At 47.1% G+C, this 19183-nt stretch overlaps 1 protein-coding gene across 1 annotated transcript in view; it reads left to right on the forward strand.

Moving 5' to 3' along the window:
* LOC139276388 (transmembrane protease serine 2-like) overlaps positions 1 to 19183 on the forward strand; it is a 125643-nt gene that overhangs the window by 45425 nt on the left and 61035 nt on the right. Inside the window, exons 5-7 of the mRNA XM_070894313.1 lie at positions 3656 to 3782; positions 9797 to 9910; positions 10482 to 10525. Coding sequence (XP_070750414.1) covers positions 3656 to 3782; positions 9797 to 9910; positions 10482 to 10525 — 285 coding nt within the window. The remainder of the gene's footprint in view (positions 1 to 3655; positions 3783 to 9796; positions 9911 to 10481; positions 10526 to 19183) is intronic.

The raw sequence follows: 19183 nt of genomic DNA on the forward strand, positions 1-19183 counted from the left end.
TTTCTTAAATATGGAAACCAAAACTGGCCTCACCAATACCCTGTATAACTGTAGCAAGGCTTCCCTGCTTTTATACTCCATCCCCTTTTCAATAAAGGCCACGATTCCATTGGCCTTCCTGATCACTTGCTGTACTCTCTCTCTCCATTCCCCAGTTTGCGTTTCTCTCCCTCTCTCCCCAGTTTGGGTGTTTCTACCTCTCTCTCTCCCCAGTTTGTGTTTCTGGGATTGCTCTTGCAAAGAGCCAACACAGGAACAACGCCAAGTCAGCGATGTTCCTGCTAAGCTGCACAGCTGTCGGGAGGTCCCTCGCTGCCCGGGACTGGCTTTTCAAATGGGAGATTTTACGCATGCGGGAAATTGTGAATGGGCCTGCAGCCCAGTAAAGACATCGCACATCCAACAAAGACTGGGGGGAACATTGCATGATGGGCCGAATGGAATCACCATGCACCACCCTTTCGGTAGGGCTGACTGCAAAATGCAGGCCAATATTTATTCATGTACGTCACTTGTAAATGACACATCTGTGAATGATTGATGCAATTCTAATATTCTGCTGAAATAAATGGACTGTCATGTAACTAGTTATTGCAACTCTGTATTTCCAGTGGAAATATACTGGGAGTAAAGCCACCGTGTTGTGTAATATTGAGCCATTCAGAGCATAAGGTCCAAGTTTTTGAACCCGAGTGTGTGCTCAGTGAGTTGTGCTCATCCAGGGAACCAAGAGGTGTAAGAATTTCACAGGCATGGCGGTCAGCGACGAATGAACAGCACTAGGGGGCCAAAATTGCCCCCTTTCTTAAGGCATCCTAACACCGGAATACGGCAGTCATGCTGCAGGGTGCAATGGCCACCAACTTTTCGTGGAATAGCCGCCATTATCAGAATTCCACTTCTGCTGTATCCCGGCGGTGACCCGGTTCCCCCCCCCTCATACCGATCCGCTGCAGCCAATCCGTGTTAAGTGCACCATCACAGTGCGCACCACTGATGTTCCCCCTCCAGCCCCGACAGCGACATTTTCCGCCGTGGTCCAGTGAGGCTGAGACCTTCTCCAATGGCAGTGTAGCTCCCCTTAAAGGGGAGGACGCACCGTCGCTGCCGCCATGATTTTAATTGTCGGCCAAATGCTTTGTCAGCCTGACAATTATGCCCCCGGGTTTGGTTGGGCTGCCAATAGGCAGCCTAGCACCTGCTCTTGGGTGCCAGGCCGCTGGCCTGCCAAAACCCTCCCTGGTGGCCCAGTGGGCCAAAGCTGTGATTCGAGATCCTACAGGGGACCCTGGACCTGTGTGACCAGGACAAGCAACTGTGTATCTCGAAATTGCACTTTGCCCCGATTTTGGGGGCGGTAACCTTACCCCGATGCAGAATTGGGCCATGCGCCCCTCAAAGGAAGTGGAGCGCTGTTTCTGGTGCACCCCTTCCATTGAGGGGCGCTCCTGAGGTAGGAGCATGGTACTGAGGCCCGTGCTACACGGATACTCCACCTAGTGCTGACGAGCTACTACGCCCCTCCCCTTCCATTAAAGAAGAGGCCGCTGTGCACTTTGCAGGCCCTTTTGTGGCAACCACTGGGTCACCAGGGACGCGATTAACCGGGCCAGCAGTTCGGCACCCAGAACGGAGCGCTGGGCGGATCGATGGTGGCCCAGTCGACACGAGGACTGCCATTGTCGGGCTGACCCGAGAGTCGGCCGACAAATAAAAATGGCGGCCCGGGGAGTAAAGGGGTGCACCATCCAGCTTTGAAACCCCCACAATTTCCCCCGTGTTAAGGGGTCAGCGCGGGGCAGTGAGGGGTTAGCGCGCGTGGTGATGATGGGACAGCACCTCCCGCCCCCCCAAAACCTCCGGGGCAATTTCCTGGCAGGCTGTAGCTCTCCCCTTCCCCCCTCCCCTGGGCAGAACTGCCATTGCACCCCATTAGCGCTCCCCGGAGGTGCTAACGGGACTATAAAAAGAGGCCATTTCCCCCCCGCAGTCTGAACCAGGAAGTGTAAGTTAGAATAGTTAATTCAATGCCAAATCCTGTAGAGAAAGTGAAATAAAGAGAGGGAAAGAAATATGGGATTAAGTGTGAGAGATAAAAGAGGCAGAAAGAAAACTTACTTAAAAAATATTCAAATTTTAATTAAAAAAATAATCTCCAACAATAATTAAAATCTGAAGGAATGAGACTCCACACTTGTAAACATTAATTTTCAGTGCTGGTGAGGTTGTTAGGCAGTAATCAAGACTTATCACACTCTTAATAAGAACATAAAAACATAAGAAATAGGAGCAGGAGTAGGCCATTTTGCCCCTCGAGCCTGCTCCACCATTTAATAAGATCATGGCTGATCTGATCATGGACTCAGCTCCACTTCCCTGCCCACTCCCCATAACCCTTGACTCCCTTATCATTCAAAAATCTGTCTATCTCCACCTTAAATATATTCAATGTCCCAGCCTCCACAGCTCTCTGGGGCAGAGAATTCCACAGAGTTACAACCCCCTGAGAGAAGACATTTCTTCTTGTCTCAGTTCTAAATGGACGGCCCCTTATTCTGAAACTATGCCCCCTAGTTCTAGATTCCCCCACGAGGGGACACATCCTCTCTGCATCCACCCTGTCGAGCCCCCTCAGAATCTTATATGTTTCAATAAGATCCCCTCTCATTCTTCCAATGAGCATAGGCCCAACCTGCTCAACCTTTCATCTCTTCACCCCCTCATCTCAGGAATCAAACTAGTGAACCTTCTCTGAACTGCCTCCAAACCAAGTATATCCCTCCTTAAATAAGAAGAACAAAACTGTACGCAGTATGCTTCGCGACCCCCGTAATTCCCCCGCAGGTCGTTAAGGGGTTGGCGTGGGCGGTAAGGAGTCGGCGGAATTCATGGGATGTGGGCGTCGCTGGGAATGCCAGTATTTATTGCCCATCCCTAATTGCCCTTGAGAAGGTGGTGGTGAGCCGCCTTCTTGGATCACTGCAGTCCGTGTGGTGAAGGTGCTCCCACAGTGCTGTTAGGGAAGGAGTTCCAGGATTTTGACCCAGCGGCGATGAAGTTGGTCGAGTTTAGTGGGTTTCTATCCTGTAAGTGCCCCAAATTCACGCCCTTCCATGTGTTTCAACGCCGAGTCTCTTGGCGAGATACTGGGATAGCGACGTTCCTGGAGGAGCTGGGTAACTCTGACAGCAATTTCTGGATTTCCGCTTTTAACTGTGTATGCACAGTGGTCGGAATTTGCTGTCTGATTTACCCTTCAATAATGGTGAGCGCTGATAGCTTCAACACTAGTTTCACCACAAATGTGATATTCCTTATTGTGTCTTTGAGTTAGTGTCTGTGTGCAAAGTCTCAATGTCAGTGTACAAAATATTACAACTTTGCTTTAATTGAAAGGAAGGTATCTGCATTAGTATCTGTTCCAGAGGACAACAGTGCAACAGTATGTAGGGTGGCAACAAGTCCTCAAACCTCACACAAAAGTCACTGCATATTGTACCGGCCAATGATCGATTAGAATTTGCTTATTAATCAGCCACAGTTTAATCACGGTTACACATTAAAATGGAACATGCTAGCTTGAACCTAACTGAGCGAGTTTTGTGATGGGGCCTACACCGTTTCTTACAATTTTGTGTCTGCTTTTAAATTACAGTTCGGTTGGCAGGCACAGAATTTGTGCTTTATGCCAAGTTTGCCACTTATGGCTGGAGGCCAGTCTGTTATGACAACTGGAACACCGATCACGGAAAGCAAGTCTGCAACATAATAGGATACCCCAGGTAACACTAAAAGCGATAAAATTGGTGCATTTTCGAATGCATTCCCTTAAATTCAGTCACGTAAAAGGCATGTCCTTTCACCTGTTGGAGCTGGGATCTTGTCCCATTGAAGGCTCTAAATGGAATGAGTTTAAGTCATTCAAACCACTTCCTTGAGGGCGTAGAGGTCACAGGACAGAACTGGCCACAATTAGTCACAAACATGAACATAAGAACATAACATGTGAACTAGGTGCAGGAGTAGGCCATTCGACCCCTCGAGCCTGCTCCGTCATTCAATAAGATCATGGCTGATCTTTGATCTCAACTCCACTTTCTCGCCTGAGCCCCTTATCCCTTGATTCTCCAAAAATCTATCGATCTCAGCATGAATATAATCAATGACTCAGTATCCACAAGTTTTTGGGGGTAGAGAATTCCAAAGATTCACAACCCTCTGAGTAAAGAAATGTCTCCTCATTTCAGTTTTAAATGGCCGACCCCTTATCCTGAGTCTGTGCCCCCTAGTTCTAGACTCCCCCGCCAGGGAAACAACCTCTCAGCATCCAATTCCCTTCAGAATCTTATTATGGTTTCATGAGATCACCTCTCATTCTTCTAAACTATAGGAAGTATAGGCCCAATCTACTCAATCTCTCCACATAAGACAGCCCTCTCATCCCTGGAATCAATTGCGTGAACGTTCGCTGCACCACCTTGAAGGCAAATACATCCTTCTTTAGATAAGGAGACCAAACCGGTGCACAGTACTCCAGGTGTGGTCTCACCAAAGCCCTGTACAATTGTAGCAAGAATTCCTTACTCGTAGTAATCCAACCCCCAATAAAGGACACCATGCCATTTGGCTTCCTATATGCTTGCTGTACCGACATGCTATCTTTCTGTGTTTCCTGTACGAGGGCACCCAAATCTCTCTGAACACCCACAATTAATAGTTTCTCACCATTTAAAAAAGATTCTGTTTTTCTATTCTTCCTACCAAAGTGAATAACCTCAGATTTCCTCACATTATACTCCATCTGCCACCTTATTGCCCAACGATTGACCTGTCTAAATCCCTCATCCAGGCTAATATCCCCAGCATTGAAGCACTGACCACACTCGACCAGCTCCGCTGGGCAGGCCACATTGCTCGCATGCCAGACACGAGACTCCCAAAGCAAGTGCTCTACTCGGAACTCCTTCACGGCAAACGAGCCAAAGGTGGGCAGAGGAAACGTTACAAGGACACCCTCAAAGCCTCCTTGATAAAGTGCAACATCCCCACCGACACCTGGGAGTCTCTGGCCAAAGACCGCCCTAAGTGGAGGAAGTGCATCCGGGAGGGCGCTGAGCACCTCGAGTCTCATCGGCGAGAGCATGCAGAAATCAAGCGCAGGCAGCGGAAGGAGCGTGCGGCAAACCAGTCCCACCCTCCCCTTCCCTCAACCACTGTCTGTCCCACCTGTGACAGGGACTGTGGCTCTCATATTGGACTGTTCAGCCACCTAAGGACTCATTTTAAGAGTGGAAGCCAGTCTTCCTCGATTCCAAGGGACTGCCCATGGTGATGCTGATGATGATATGCTTTCATCTACACTGCCTGCAATGCCGCCTATCTTTGTGTCATCGGCAAACTTGGATACATGACTTACCATGCCATCATCGAAGTCATTAATAAATACTGTGAATAGTTGAGGTCCCAACACAGATCCCTGCGGGACACCACTAGTCACATCCTACCAATTTGAGAACCTGCCCATTATCCCTGCTCCCTGTCTCCTGCCCCTCAGCCAATTTCCTAACCAGGTCAATAATTTATTTAATTCTGTGGGCTTCTACTTTAGTTAACAGCATCTTATCAAATGCTCAAGTTGGGGAGCAAAGTGAAGGAACCAGCATCATTCACCATCAAGCTGCATTTCTTCAATTCAGTTCCTCGTTCTGAAGAGGCACCGACTTCATGAAAAAAATGTTTGCCGGCTATTTTTCAATGTTTACAAGGATGCAATGCAATGAGGACATCACAAGTGCACCTGGAAATAAACTTGTGGCTCTTGTGGCTCCTCAATTTAAAGAAAAGGCCTTGTTAACCATGAAGGCAATGCCACTTGAAGTAATACTGGAGATAGGTGGAAGGCCGTAGCTGAGGACAGACAGACTGATTGATGGATGAGACGTTGTCAACCAAAGCACGGCCCTCAGTTACAAGCAATTGGACAGTCAAAATTATTGTCATTTAATAAGAACTTGTCTTTTGAAGAACAGCTGAATTTGTGGTTTGTAGCTGTTTAGTTAACAAAACCTTTCCGGCCTCTGGTTTGGTGGGAGGCAATACTGTCAGTTAGAAAATGTACAATTTTTCCTCCTTTGCTGCTGCTTTTAATGTTAACTCAACATTCTTATAAAATCCAAAGTTGGGTATTCCTTGTATGTGGGGACCCTTCACTAACTCGTGTCTTATACTTCTGGACAAAATATAAGGAATAACCTGTTGCCTGATTGGGAATCCATCTGAAACAACTGGCCTCCAACCGCCCTCTCTCCCTATCACAATCTACCGTCCATCTCTCTCGTTATTAATACTACTGTGGTCACTGTCCTCTCACACTCCTCACTCGGTCCTCCTAAGGACCGAGGACACTGCCTAACATATTCTTCCTTGCAAAGGCAAGACTCATTAATGGGGGAGAAATTGGGCTCCTTTGCCCCTCCCGTTAGTGCCCCGGGGGTGGGGGGGGGGGCGGTGATAATAGGGGCGCAAACGGATTTGCGATCGGGCGCGGTGACATCAGCGACTCCCGCTAACTTTGGCGGGAGTTTTGCGGCGGTGGTATGGCATTGCGCCCCGATCTCCTTCGCCCGGAGATCGTGACATCATCATCGTGCGCATCATCCCGGTACTGCCCCCTGCAGCATCCCCGGGCAAAAACACCAACAGTATCAGGAGGCGTGCATCAGGCGGCTGGCTGCTTCTGGGCCGATGCTTCACGGCAAGGTGGCCAAGGTAAGTAAAAAAAAACGCCTTTCTCTCCTGCAGGTGTTTTTGCGGGTTTCTGCCCGCAATCGATCAGCCCGATATTCTGCTCGAGTGGCGGGCTGAGCGGGCGTTTTTTATCCTTTGCAGACGCTTATTATGCGCTCCACTTCCTTCTTGGAGTTTGGAAACATTAGCGCTAGGCCCTTGTCCTTCTCGGGGGTAGAGGTCGTGGGTTTAGGAGGTGCTGCCGAAGAAGCCTTGGCGAGTTGCTGCAGTGCATCCTGTCGAGAGAGTGCATCTCTCTCTTGTCTCCCCATTTTCAGTATTTGTTTTGGTATTGAAATAACACTGGGTGATACAAGAGTACGAACATGTAACATGGGGTCAAAAAAGATGACTTTGAACCTATGGTTCCCAAAGCTCTCCACCCCTGGGGTTTTTCACATATCTTTTCTCAGTCTGTTGTAGACGGACTTCCAATGATTAATTGCTATGATTAGCCAACAACTCCATTATCATTCTATCATTTGACTACCAGGATGGTAGAAGGTGAATGAAATGGAGCTTGGCCTTTTTTTGGTTAGTGATGTTTTGACGCATCTGTATAAAATCACCCATCTGCTATTTTCGTGGAATTATTATCCTCATAAACCTTCATCCAAAAGCAATTAACGGAATGTCATATAAACGTATGAAGTAATTAATATTACCACGTGTAATTGTCTCTCTGCAGGTTGTAACATTTTTTTTCACTCCAGTGGCTGGCCAGAGTTTAGATTTTAGATTATTTTGTAGGTGCCCACACAGAGCATTGCTGCCCGACCATAGAATCATAGAAATTTACAGCACGGAAGGTGGCCATTTCGGCCCATCGTGTCCGCGCCGGCCATCAAAGAGCTATCCAGCCTAATTCCACTTTGCAACTCTCGGTCCGTAGCCCTGTTACGGCACTTCAGGTGCACATCCAAGTACTTTTTAAATGCTATGAAGGTTTCTGCCTCTACCACCATTTCAGGCAGTGAGTTCCAGACTCCCATCACCCTCTGGCTGAAGAGATTTCTCTGTAAATCCCCGCTAAACCTCCGACCAATTACTTTAAATCTATGCCCCTTGGTTAATGACCACTTTGCTTCAGGAAATAGGTCCTTCCTATCCACTCCATCTAGGCCCCTCATAATTTTATACATCTCAATTAGGTCTCCAGTCAGCCTACTCTGTTCCAAAGAAAACAACCCCAGCCTATCCAATTTTTCCTCATAGCTAAAATTCTCCAGTCCAGGCAACATCCTCGTAAATCTCCTCTGTACCCTCTCCAGTGCAATCATATCTTTCCTGTAATGTGTTGATCAGAACTGCACGTAATACTCTAGCTATGGTCTAACTAGTGTTTTATACAGTTCAAGCATAACCTCCTTGCTCTTATATTCTATGCCTCGGCTAATAAACTTAAGTATCCCATATGCCTACTTAACCACCTTATCCACCTGGCCTGCTATCTTCAGGGATCTGTGGACCTGCACTCCCAGGTCCCTCTGTTCCTCTACACTTCTCAGTGTCCTACAATTTAATGTGTATTCCCTTGACTTGTTAGCCCTCCCCAAATACATTACATGACACTTCTCTGGATTGAATTCCATTTGCCACTGTTCTGCCCACCTGACCAGTTCATCGATATCTTCCTGCAGTCTACAACTTTCTTCTTCATTATCAACCACACGGCCAATTTTTATATCATCTGCAAACTTCTTAATCATATCCCGTACATTCAAGTCTAAAACATTGATATTTACCACAAAAAGTAAGGGACGGAGTACTGAGCCCTGTGGAACCCCACTGGAAACAGCCTTCCAGTCACAAACACACCCATCAACCATTGCTTCCTCCGAGCCAATTTTGGATTCAACTTGTCTCTTTGCCTTGGGCTTTTACTTTCGTCACCAATCTACCATGTGGGACATTATCAAAAGCCTTGCCAAAATCCTTATAGACTAAATCAAATGCACTACTCTCATCGACCCTCCTTGTAATCTCCTCAAAAAATTCAATCACATTATTCAGACACGAGCTACCCTTCACCAATCCTTGCTGATTGTCCTTGATTAATCCATGTCTTTCTAACTGAAGATTTATCCTGTCCCTCAGAATTTTAAAATTCAGAATCATACCCATGTCTTCCGCTTCCACACACAGGTTACATTTATAGTCCCTTATAGGTCCTACTCTTTCTTTAGTTATCTTCTTGCTCTTAATATATTTATAAAACATCTTTGGGTTTTCCTTGATATTAATTGGCAATATTTTTTCATGCCCTGTCTTTGCTTTCCTAATTTCCTTTTTAATTGCACCCTGCACTTTCTATACTTCTCCAGAGTCTCTGCAGTATTGAGCCCTCAGTATCTGACATAAGCTTCCTTTTTTTCTTTACACTACCCTGTATGTCCCGAGACATCCAGGGGGCACTAGATTTGTTAATCCCACCCTTTTTCTTTAAGGGAACATACTTGCTCTGAACACTCACTATCTGCTCCTTAAATGCTTCCCACTCACTCCTGACACTGATTTACCTTCCAGTGGCTGTTTCCAGTCCACTTTGCCGAAATCACATCTCAGCTTGGTAAAATTAGCTTTTCCACAATTGAGAACTTTTATTCCTGGTCTATCTTTGTCTTTTTCCATAACGACCCTAAATCGAACTGAATTATGATCACTAGCACCAAAATGCTCTCCCAGTGATACTCTTTCCACCTGCCCAGCTTCATTCCCTAAAACCAAGTCCAGAACTGCCCCCTCTGTGTACTGGCTAAAAAAGCTCACCTGATTGCATTTGAAGAATTCTGCTCCCTCCAAACCCTTCACTCTAATTCTATCCCAGTTATTATAAGGGTAGTTGAAATTCCCGACTATAACTGCCCTATCGTTTTTACACTTCTCAGAAACCAGCCTATATATTTGCTCTTCGATCTCCCTCTGAATGTTTGGGGGTCTATAGTACATGCCCATCAATGTGATTGCCCCTTTCATATTCATTTTGTTTCTATACACATCTGTTTCACAGGGGCAGCTATTCTAACTTTGGATCGGTCTCGGTGAGAAATGTTTCATCCTCAGTGTTCTTGATGCTGAATGAGAGTTTGAAAGCGCGACGCACATACCAACAACTATCCATCAGGTCAGGCTTTGCAGAAATTTCAACACGTCAGACCTCTGGCTCAAAAATCCCTGCTGTTATTTGTTGTGTAAGTGGCTCAGTGGGCAGCACACTCGTCTCGGAGTCAGAAGGTTGTGGGTTCAAGTTCCACTCCAGGCACTTGAGTACAAAAAAATCTAGGTTGACACTCCAGTGCAGTGCTGAGGGAGCGCAGCACTGTTGGAGGTGCCGTCTTTCAGATGAGATGCTAAACCGAGGCCCCGTCTGCTCTCTCAGGTAGACATAAAAGATCCCAAGGCACTATTTCGAAGAAGAGCAGGGGAGTTATCCCTGGTGTCCTGAGGCCAATATTTATCCCTCAATCAACATCACTAAAACAGACTATCTGGTCATTATCACATTGCTGTTTGTGGGAGTTGGCTGGTGTGCTTCCCACATTACAACAGTGACTACACTCTAAAAAATACTTAATTGGCTGTGAAGCGCTTTGAGACATCCGGTGGTCATGAACAGTGCTATATAAATGTGTCTAACTTTCTTTCTATTCATAAACTTTAAATGCCCCGCTCTGAAATATGTTTGTCTTTTACAGCAAAATTTGCAACTCTGGATTGGTGGTGACATTACACTGTATAGGTATGCATTGTTTTATTATTTATTAGTCTCACTTTAAACGTTCTCGCTCCTCTTTCGGTTTCCTACCCCAGACCACTTCCCACCGACACCAACATGCCCGCCCTCCCCTTACCCAATCAAAAGGGGAAGTTGGATGCACAAGGGCTAGCTGACCTCTGTTTGACCTGCCGTTCTGTCTCTTCCGCCAGTCACCTGACATTTCAACTCACAATTCTCATTATTCCTATACTGATCAAGCAACAACAACTTGTATTTATATAGCACCTTTAACATACTAAAAAATCCAAAGGCATGTCACAAGGGGGTTACCAAACACAATTTGATACCGAGCCACATAGGACCGATGTCCAAAAGCTTGGTTAAAAAGGTGGTTTTAAGAAGCATCTTGAAGGAGGAAAGAGAAGTAGAGAGGCAGAGAGGTTTAGGGAGGGAGTTCCAGAACTTAGGACTCCGGCAGCTGAAGACAATGTGGCCAATGGTGGAGCGATGAAACTCCTCAATAGAACAATAATGAACACACGGTCCTAAATAATCAGAAAGGGTAAATAGGGAAGTGGCAAAGGCGTTAAACTAGTAAGATAGGGGAAAGGATAGACAAGAAACATAACTAGCCAAAACATATACAAAACAAGAAAAGGGAGCAGAGGAAAGCATAAAGTAAGGGAGGACATTGATGGCAAGGGAGTTATAGAGCAGGAGTCTAAAAAGTTGGTTAAACATAAAGTGAGAGGAAATCCTATTAAAAATGAGTTAAAATGTCTGTCCTGCAATGCACACAGTGTTTGTAATAAAACAGGGGAGCTGGAGGCAATCATGTGTTGCGAGGAACCAGACATAGTAGGGATTACTGAGACATGGCTACAGAAAAATCATTTCTGGGAATTGCAGGGTATAAAGTATTTAGAAAGACAGAGAGGGACAAAGGGGAGGTGGAGTAGCTGTACTTATTAGGGATAACATAACGGCAGTAAAAAAAAGTGACGCAGCCATCAGCAAGACAGAAATAGGATCCATATGGATAGAGACAAAAGATAATAAAGGATCAATCGCACTAATAGGTGTAATCTACAGACCACCTATCGTGGAAGTGGCCAGGGGGAGGCCAGGACACTGCTGGGGAGAGGAAGGCCCAAACGTCGCTGGGGGGAGAAAGGCGCGAATGTCGCCGGGGGGGGGGGGGGGGGCGGGGGGCGTAGGGGGGGAGAGGAAGGCCCGAATGTCGCTGGGGGAGAGGAAGGCCCGAATGTCGCTGGGGGAGAGGAAGGCCCAAACGTCGCTGGGGGAGAGGAAGGCCCAAACGTCGCTGGGGGAGAGGAAGGCCCGAATGTCGCTGGGGGAGAGGAAGGCCCGAATATTGCTGGGGGAGAGGAAGGCCCGAATGTCGCTGGGGGAGAGGAAGGCCCGAATATTGCTGGGGGAGAGGAAGGCCTGAATGTCGCTGGGGGAGAGGAAGGCCCGAATGTCGCTGGGGGAGAGGAAGGCCCGAATATTGCTGGGGGAGAGGAAGGCCTGAATGTCACCGGGGGAGAGGAAGGCCCGAATGTCGCTGGGGGAGAGGAAGGCCTGAATGTCGCTGGGGGAGAGGAAGGCCTGAATGTCACCGGGGGAGAGGAAGGCCTAAATGTCGCTGGGGGAGAGGAAGGCCTGAATGTCACCGGGGGAGAGGAAGGCCCAAACGTTACCGGGGGAGAGGAAGGCCCGAACATTGCCAGGGAGGAGGAGAAGGCCCAAACATCGCTGGGGGAGAGGAAAGCCCAAACGTGAGGGCGGACAGAGAAGGTAAGGCCCAAACCTGTGGTCGGAGCTGGTCGGAGGCTCACTGGACGCTGTCGGGGATCGGGTTAAGCAGCTGAGTCAGCCAGGTCCAGTGGGAGAGCAAAAGGCTTGGTAGCAGGAAGATTGATCTGGGAGGTAAGTTCGCCGCTCAGTGATGGAGGTGAGCAGGTATGGTTGGGGGATGGGCAGTGGGCTCAGGAAGCGGCCCTTGCAGCATGGGGTTTAGGGGTAAGGGAAATACTTTAGGGGTAAGAAATGCACTCACTATTAGGCTTAAACAGTGGGGAGGGGAGATTGGGGGAGAGAAGAGTGAAGAATGGCAGCAGATGGCCAGAGGGAAATTTGTTCAGGGGCTCCAGCTCCAGCGATGCCTCCGCAAGATCCTGCAAAGCCCCTGGGAGGACAGATGCACCGACGTCAGTGTTCTTGACCAGGCCAACATCCCCAGCATCGAAGCACTGACCACACTCGACCAGCTCCGTTGGGCGGGCCACATCGTCCGCATGTCCGACACAAGACTCCCAAAGCAAGCGCTCTATTCGGAACTCCTTCATGGCAAGTGAGCCCCAGGTGGGCAGAGAAAACACTTCAAGGACACCCTCAAAGCCTCCCTGATAAAATGCAACATCCACCGACACCTGGGAGTCCCTGGCCAAAGACCGCCCTGAGTGGAGGAAGAGCATCCGGGAGGGCGCTGAGCACCTCGAGTCTCGTCGCCGAGAGCATGCAGAAACCAAGCACAGACAGCGGAAGGAGCGTGCGGCAAACCAGACTTCCCACCCACCCTTCCCTCACCACTGTCTGTCCCACCTGTGACAGAGACTGTAATTCCTGTATTGGACTGTACAGTCACCTGAGAACTCACTTTTAGAGTGGAAGCAAGTCTTCCTCGAAGATGATAATAGTGGAAGGGCGGTGGAGGAAGAAATATGCAGACAAATTAGCGAAATTAATAAAAAACATAAAATAATAATCATGGGGTATTTCAAATACCCCAATATTAATTGGACAGAAGAGGTAGGTAAAGGGGATAAGGGATTGGAGTTCCTACAGTGTGTACGGACTTCTTTCTAATCCAATATGTAAAAAGCCCAACAAGGAAGGATTCACTATTGGATCTAGTAATGGGGAATGAACCAGAGCAGATAAGAGAAGTAAAAGTAGAGGAACTACTAGGCAATAGTGACCATAATATAATATGTTTTAAGATGATAATTGAGAAGGCCATAAGTATGTCAAAGACCAGGGTAATAGATTACAGAAAAGCTGATATTGAGGGGCTGAGAATAGAATGTGGGAAAATAAAATGGGCAACAAGATTGGCAAACAAGGATGTAGAACAGCAATGTAAACATTTAAAACGGTGTGCAACAGAGTGCAGGAACAATCTATACCGCTAAAAGGAAAGAACAAGCTAAACACTAATGAGACTTCATGGATGAATAAAGCCATAAGGGAACAATTGAGGGTAAAGAAAGAGGCATACCTTCAGTACATGGACAGCAGGGGAGTGCATGATAAGGGAGAATACGAAAAGATTATGATAGAAGCCAAAAACATTTAGGAAGGCAAAGAGGCACTATGAAATTAAATTATCAACGAACATAAAACAAAATAGTCAAATATTTCACAGGCACATCAATACAAAAAGGAAGGTTGGGATGGGAATAGAGCTATTTGGGATCGACAGGATAATACCATAGGTAATGATAGAGAGATGACAGAAATATTAAATCATTATTTGGCTTCAGTATTTACCAGGGAGATAGAACAGGTGGTCGTGACATTGGATGATGATATTAGTAATGAGAAAAGTGCATTTAAAATAAAAAGAGGGGATATATTAAATAAATAAATCAAATGCAAAGAGGATAAAACCCCTGGTCCAGATGGATTGCATACATCCATTTTAAAACAATCTAGGGAAGAGATGGCAGAGGCATTACTAAATATATTTAATAATTTGTTATAAAAAGGTGTAGTACCAGTGGATAGCTTATGTACTACTTATATTTAAGAAGGGAGATAGAACATGTCCAGGGTATGTCCCTTGACATCCAGGGGGCTCTAAATTTGTTAATCCCACATTTTTTCTTTTGGGCATATACTTGGGGGCCGAAATTTAGTAGCATTAGAAAGCTGGTGCACCTATGATTTTTTTAATGTTCTTATCGCACGGATCCTTGAAGCGGTTGTGTCATGTGTGTACTTTTGGGATCACTAACCACTAGATGGTGTCACTGTTGGAGGCCATTGGGTTGCATGCACGTGTGTGCAGCCCAAGTATAAAAGGGCAGCCATTTTGTATATTAGTCACTTTGGGCCTTAATAAAGCAGAGCCACGGTTACACCTCTTCGAGTTACACAGTACGCAGTTTAACAGTTATTGTACACAACATTTGGTGATGAGGCAACAAGAATCTTTGCATGCAAAAACGAGCACAATTGGATTGTTGGAGCGATTTATGGAAGAAGAAAATTGGGCAGACTTTCTTCGTGGCCAACAAAATGGAGGAGGTTGGCGACGCAGATCGGCGCCGGGCGCTGTTCCTCACGGGTTACGGTCCAAAAATTTCTGGTCTGATAAAGAATCTACTCCTGCCTGTGAGTCCAACAGAGAAGATGTATGAAGAATTGTGTACACTGGTACAGGACAACCTTAAGCCAGACGAAGGCATCATCATCACGAGATACAGATTTTACACACACGTTCGCTCAGAGGGCCAGTATGCGGCGGAATTCGTTGCCGACCTGAGACGTCTAGCGGAACCGTGTAAGTTCGGGGCTGTGTTGGCAGATATGCTTCAGGACCTTTTGTAATCGGCATCAACCACGAGGTGATCCTGCGTAAACTACTGGCGGTGGAGACGTTGGACTTGAACAGGGCCATCACGATCGCTCAGTCATGCATGACGACGGATAGAAGTCTAAAGCAGATATCAGTGAAAAATTGAAACTCGGCAAGTACTGTAAATATAATTGATTCGGCGTTCGGCAGAGCGGCACACGGCAGGGCCTACCCAACTGTGTACACGAAACCTGTGGCTGCCCAAAGTCCGCCAGCGGGAATGCATCCGACTTCTCCGTGTTGGCGTTGTGAGGGAAATCACTGGCACCAGCAGTGCCGATTTAAGCAATATAGTTGCAAAGGCTGCCTGAGAATGGGGCATCTCCAGCGTAAGTGTCTGCAGATGAGCAAGCGTGCTGCGACACACCACATGGAGGATGTTGGTCAGACTAGCGTGGATCCGGATACGCAATCCGAGATACCAGAGGAGGAAGTGTATGGACTGTACTCGTTCCTAACTAAGACCAAACCGATAATGATCAACGTGAAACTTAATGGGGTACCGGTATCGATGGAACTGGACACAGGGGCGAGTCAATTGATAATGAGCCAGAGGGCATTTGACAAGCTGTGGGATACTAAGGCTGTGAGGACCAGGCTGAGTCCAGTCAATGCCAAGTTGCGCACGTATACCAAAGAACTTATAACGGTGATTGGCAGTGCCACAATTAAAGTGTCGTATGACGGTGCGGTTCACGAGTTACCTTTATGGATTGTTCCAGGCAATGGTCCAACGCTGTTCGGCAGGAACTGGCTTGAAAAAATCAGATGTGATTGGAATGACATCAAGGCATTGTCGGCAGAGGAAGATACACGTGCCTAAGTATTGAGCAAGTTCCCCTCGCTGTTTGAACCAGGCATCGGCAATTTCACGGGAGCCACGGTGCAGATCCACATGGTCTCGGATGCAAGACCCGTCCATCATAAATCTCGGGCAGTGCCGTATATGATGAGGGAGAAGGTCGAAATCGAACTGGACAGACTCCAGTGTGAAGGGATCATATTACTGGTTGAATTTAATGAATGGGCCAGCCCCATTGTTCCTGTGCTGAAAAGTGATGGCTCAGTCAGAATCTGTGGAGACTACAAGGCTACGATCAACAGGATTTTGAAACAGGATCAGTACCCGTTACCGAAGGCTGATGACTTGTTTGCGACGCTAGCCAGGGGGGAAGTCGTTCACCAAACTGGACTTGACGTCGGCCTACACGACACAGGAGCTGATCGAGACGCTGAAGAGACTTACGCGCATTAACACACATAAAGGACTGTTTATTTATCACAGGGGCCCTTTTGGAATTCGCTCGGCTGCAGCAATATTTCAGAGGAACATGGAGAGTCTGCTTGTTATGTCTTGAATAAAGAGTCGGACCAGATTCTGCAAGCTCAAAGTAAGGTGTGACCCTAGTCCTTTATTACAGGTCTCAGAGTGCCTCTCCAGCCTGTGAGGCCTCCTTCGGTACAGGTGCTCCCAAGGGATTGTGGGATCCCTTGGGACTCCAGGGGATGAGCCCTCTGGTGGTTAAACATGATATTTACAGGTTTACATAAATAACACTACTGAAGTCCGTTCCCAGAACCGTCGTGTTCCAAGATGACATCTTGATCACCGGTTGTGACTCCGAGGAACATCTGAACAACCTGGAAGAGATTCTACCTCGTCTGGACAAAGTAGGACTCAGACTGAAACGCTCGAAGTACATCTTCCTGGCACCAGAGGTCGAATTCCTGGGGAGGAGAATTGCTGCTGACGGCATCAGGCCCACAGACGCAAAAACCAAGGCCATCAAAAATGCACCCAAGCTGCAGAATGTGACGGAGCTGTGTTCGTTCCTGGGTCTACTCAACTACTTCGGTAACTTCCCACCTAAATTGAGCAACTTATTAGAACCAGTGCACATGCTGCTAAGAAAAGGCGACAACTGGGTGTGGGGTGCATCTCAAGACAGACTTTTTGAGAAAGCCACTAATCTGCTTTGCTTCAACAAGCTGCTGGTACATTATGACCATGTAAACATTTAGCATTGGCCTGTGATGCTTTGTCATATGGAATTGGTGGCGTACTCTGACAAGCGAATAAGTCGGGTAAACTTCAACCAGCCGCGTATGCTTCAAAAAGTCTGTCTAAAGCTGAAAGAGCCTACAGCATGGTAGAGAAAGAAGCACTAGCCTGTGTGTATGGAGTTAAAAAGATGCATCAGTACCTGTTTGGTCTTCGGTTTGAACTGGAAACAGATCACAAGCCGCTCATTTCATTGTTTTCGGAAAACAAAGGTATCACTGCCAATGCTTCATCCCGCATCCAGAGGTGGGCGCTGACATTATCCGCTTATGATTATGTCATTTGCCATAGACCTGGCACCGAGAATTGTGCCGATGCTTTGAGCCGTCTGCCGTTGCCCACACCGGAGGTGGAAACGCAACCGGCGGACCTATTGTTAATTATCGATGCTTTTGAGAGTGAAGGAACCCCTGTCACGGCTCAACAAGTTAAGACCTGGACCAGCCAGGACCCGATTTTATCGGTGGTGAAGAGTTGCATCCTCAAAGATGATTGGTCTGCCATACCCAAGCAAATGTGCGAGGAGACCAAACCTTATATTCGTCGCAAAGACGAACTGTCTATTCAGTTGGATTCAATCGTGTTGTTATGCCCAAGAAAGGGAGAGAGAAATTTGTACGTGAGCTACATAGCACACATCCCGGCATTGTAATGATGAAAGCCATTGCCAGGTCTCATGTATGGTGGCCGGGAATTGACTCTGAGCTGGAATCATGTGTGTATCAGTGCAACACTTGCATGCAGCTCAGCAAAGCACCAGCAGAATTGCCGCTGAGTCTGTGGTCGTGGCCATCCAAACCATGGTCCAGGATCCACATACACTTTGCAGGTCCCTTCCTGGGGAAGATGTTTTTAGTTGTGGTGGACGCATATTCGAAGTGGATAGAGTGTATAATCATGTCATCCAGCACATCCACAGCTACCATTGAGAATCTCAGTGTCATGTTCGCGACACACGGTTTGCCTGACATCATTGTTAGCGACAACGGATTGTGCTTCACCAGTCAGGAGTTTCAAGAGTTCATGAAACTCAATGGTATCAAACATGTAAGGTTAGCACTGTTCAAACCTGCATCCAATGGCAAGCAGAACGTGCTGTCCAAATCATAAAGCAGAGTATGAAGTGAGTAACCCAAGGGTCACTGTAGACCCGCCTGTCATGCATACTGCTGAGTTACAGGACAAGACCACACACGCTTACCGGGGTCTCACCTGCTGAACTAATGATGAAGAGAGGTCTTAAGACCAAGCTATCTCTTGTACACCCTGACTTGAATAATCATGTTGAATATAGAAGACAAAGTCAGCAAGGGCAGCTGTGTCACGTGATATTTCTGTAAATGATCTTGTATATGTTCTGAATTATGGTCAGGGTCCTAAGTGGATCGCTGGTACTGTCATGGCCAAGGAAGGTAACAGAGTATTTATTGTCAAGCTCAAAAATGGGCAAATATGCAGGAAACATATGGATCAGACAAAGCTGTGGCACACAGACGAACCGGAACAGTCGGAGGAAGACACAATCGACGACCAACCAACCTACCTCCAGTCATCAGAGGACTCAGTGGTCATCAGTGAATTGGGACTTTCAATCACTAACATGTTCAATGAAAATGGACTTTCAATCCCTGCCACTCCCACCAGGTCAGCCACCCAGCCACCAGTCACAATAGACTCTGAACACTCACCCAAGGCTGGAGTTGAACTGAGATGGTCAACCCAGAAGCGTAAAACACCAGACCATCTCAATTTGTAAAAGACTGTGTTAATATCTCGGAAGTGGGGGGGGGGTGGTATTGTCATGTATGTACTTTTGGGATAGCGTCACTGTTGGAGGCCATTGGGCTGCATGCATGTGTGTGCAGACCAAGTATAAAAGGCCAGCCATTTTGTATATTAGTCACATTGGGCCTTAATAAAGCAGAGCCAAGGTCATACCTCTTGGAGTTAAACAGTACTCAGTCTAACAGTT

This window comes from Pristiophorus japonicus, chromosome 11 (genome assembly GCF_044704955.1).
Source record: "Pristiophorus japonicus isolate sPriJap1 chromosome 11, sPriJap1.hap1, whole genome shotgun sequence".
Taxonomy (NCBI): domain Eukaryota; kingdom Metazoa; phylum Chordata; class Chondrichthyes; family Pristiophoridae; genus Pristiophorus; species Pristiophorus japonicus.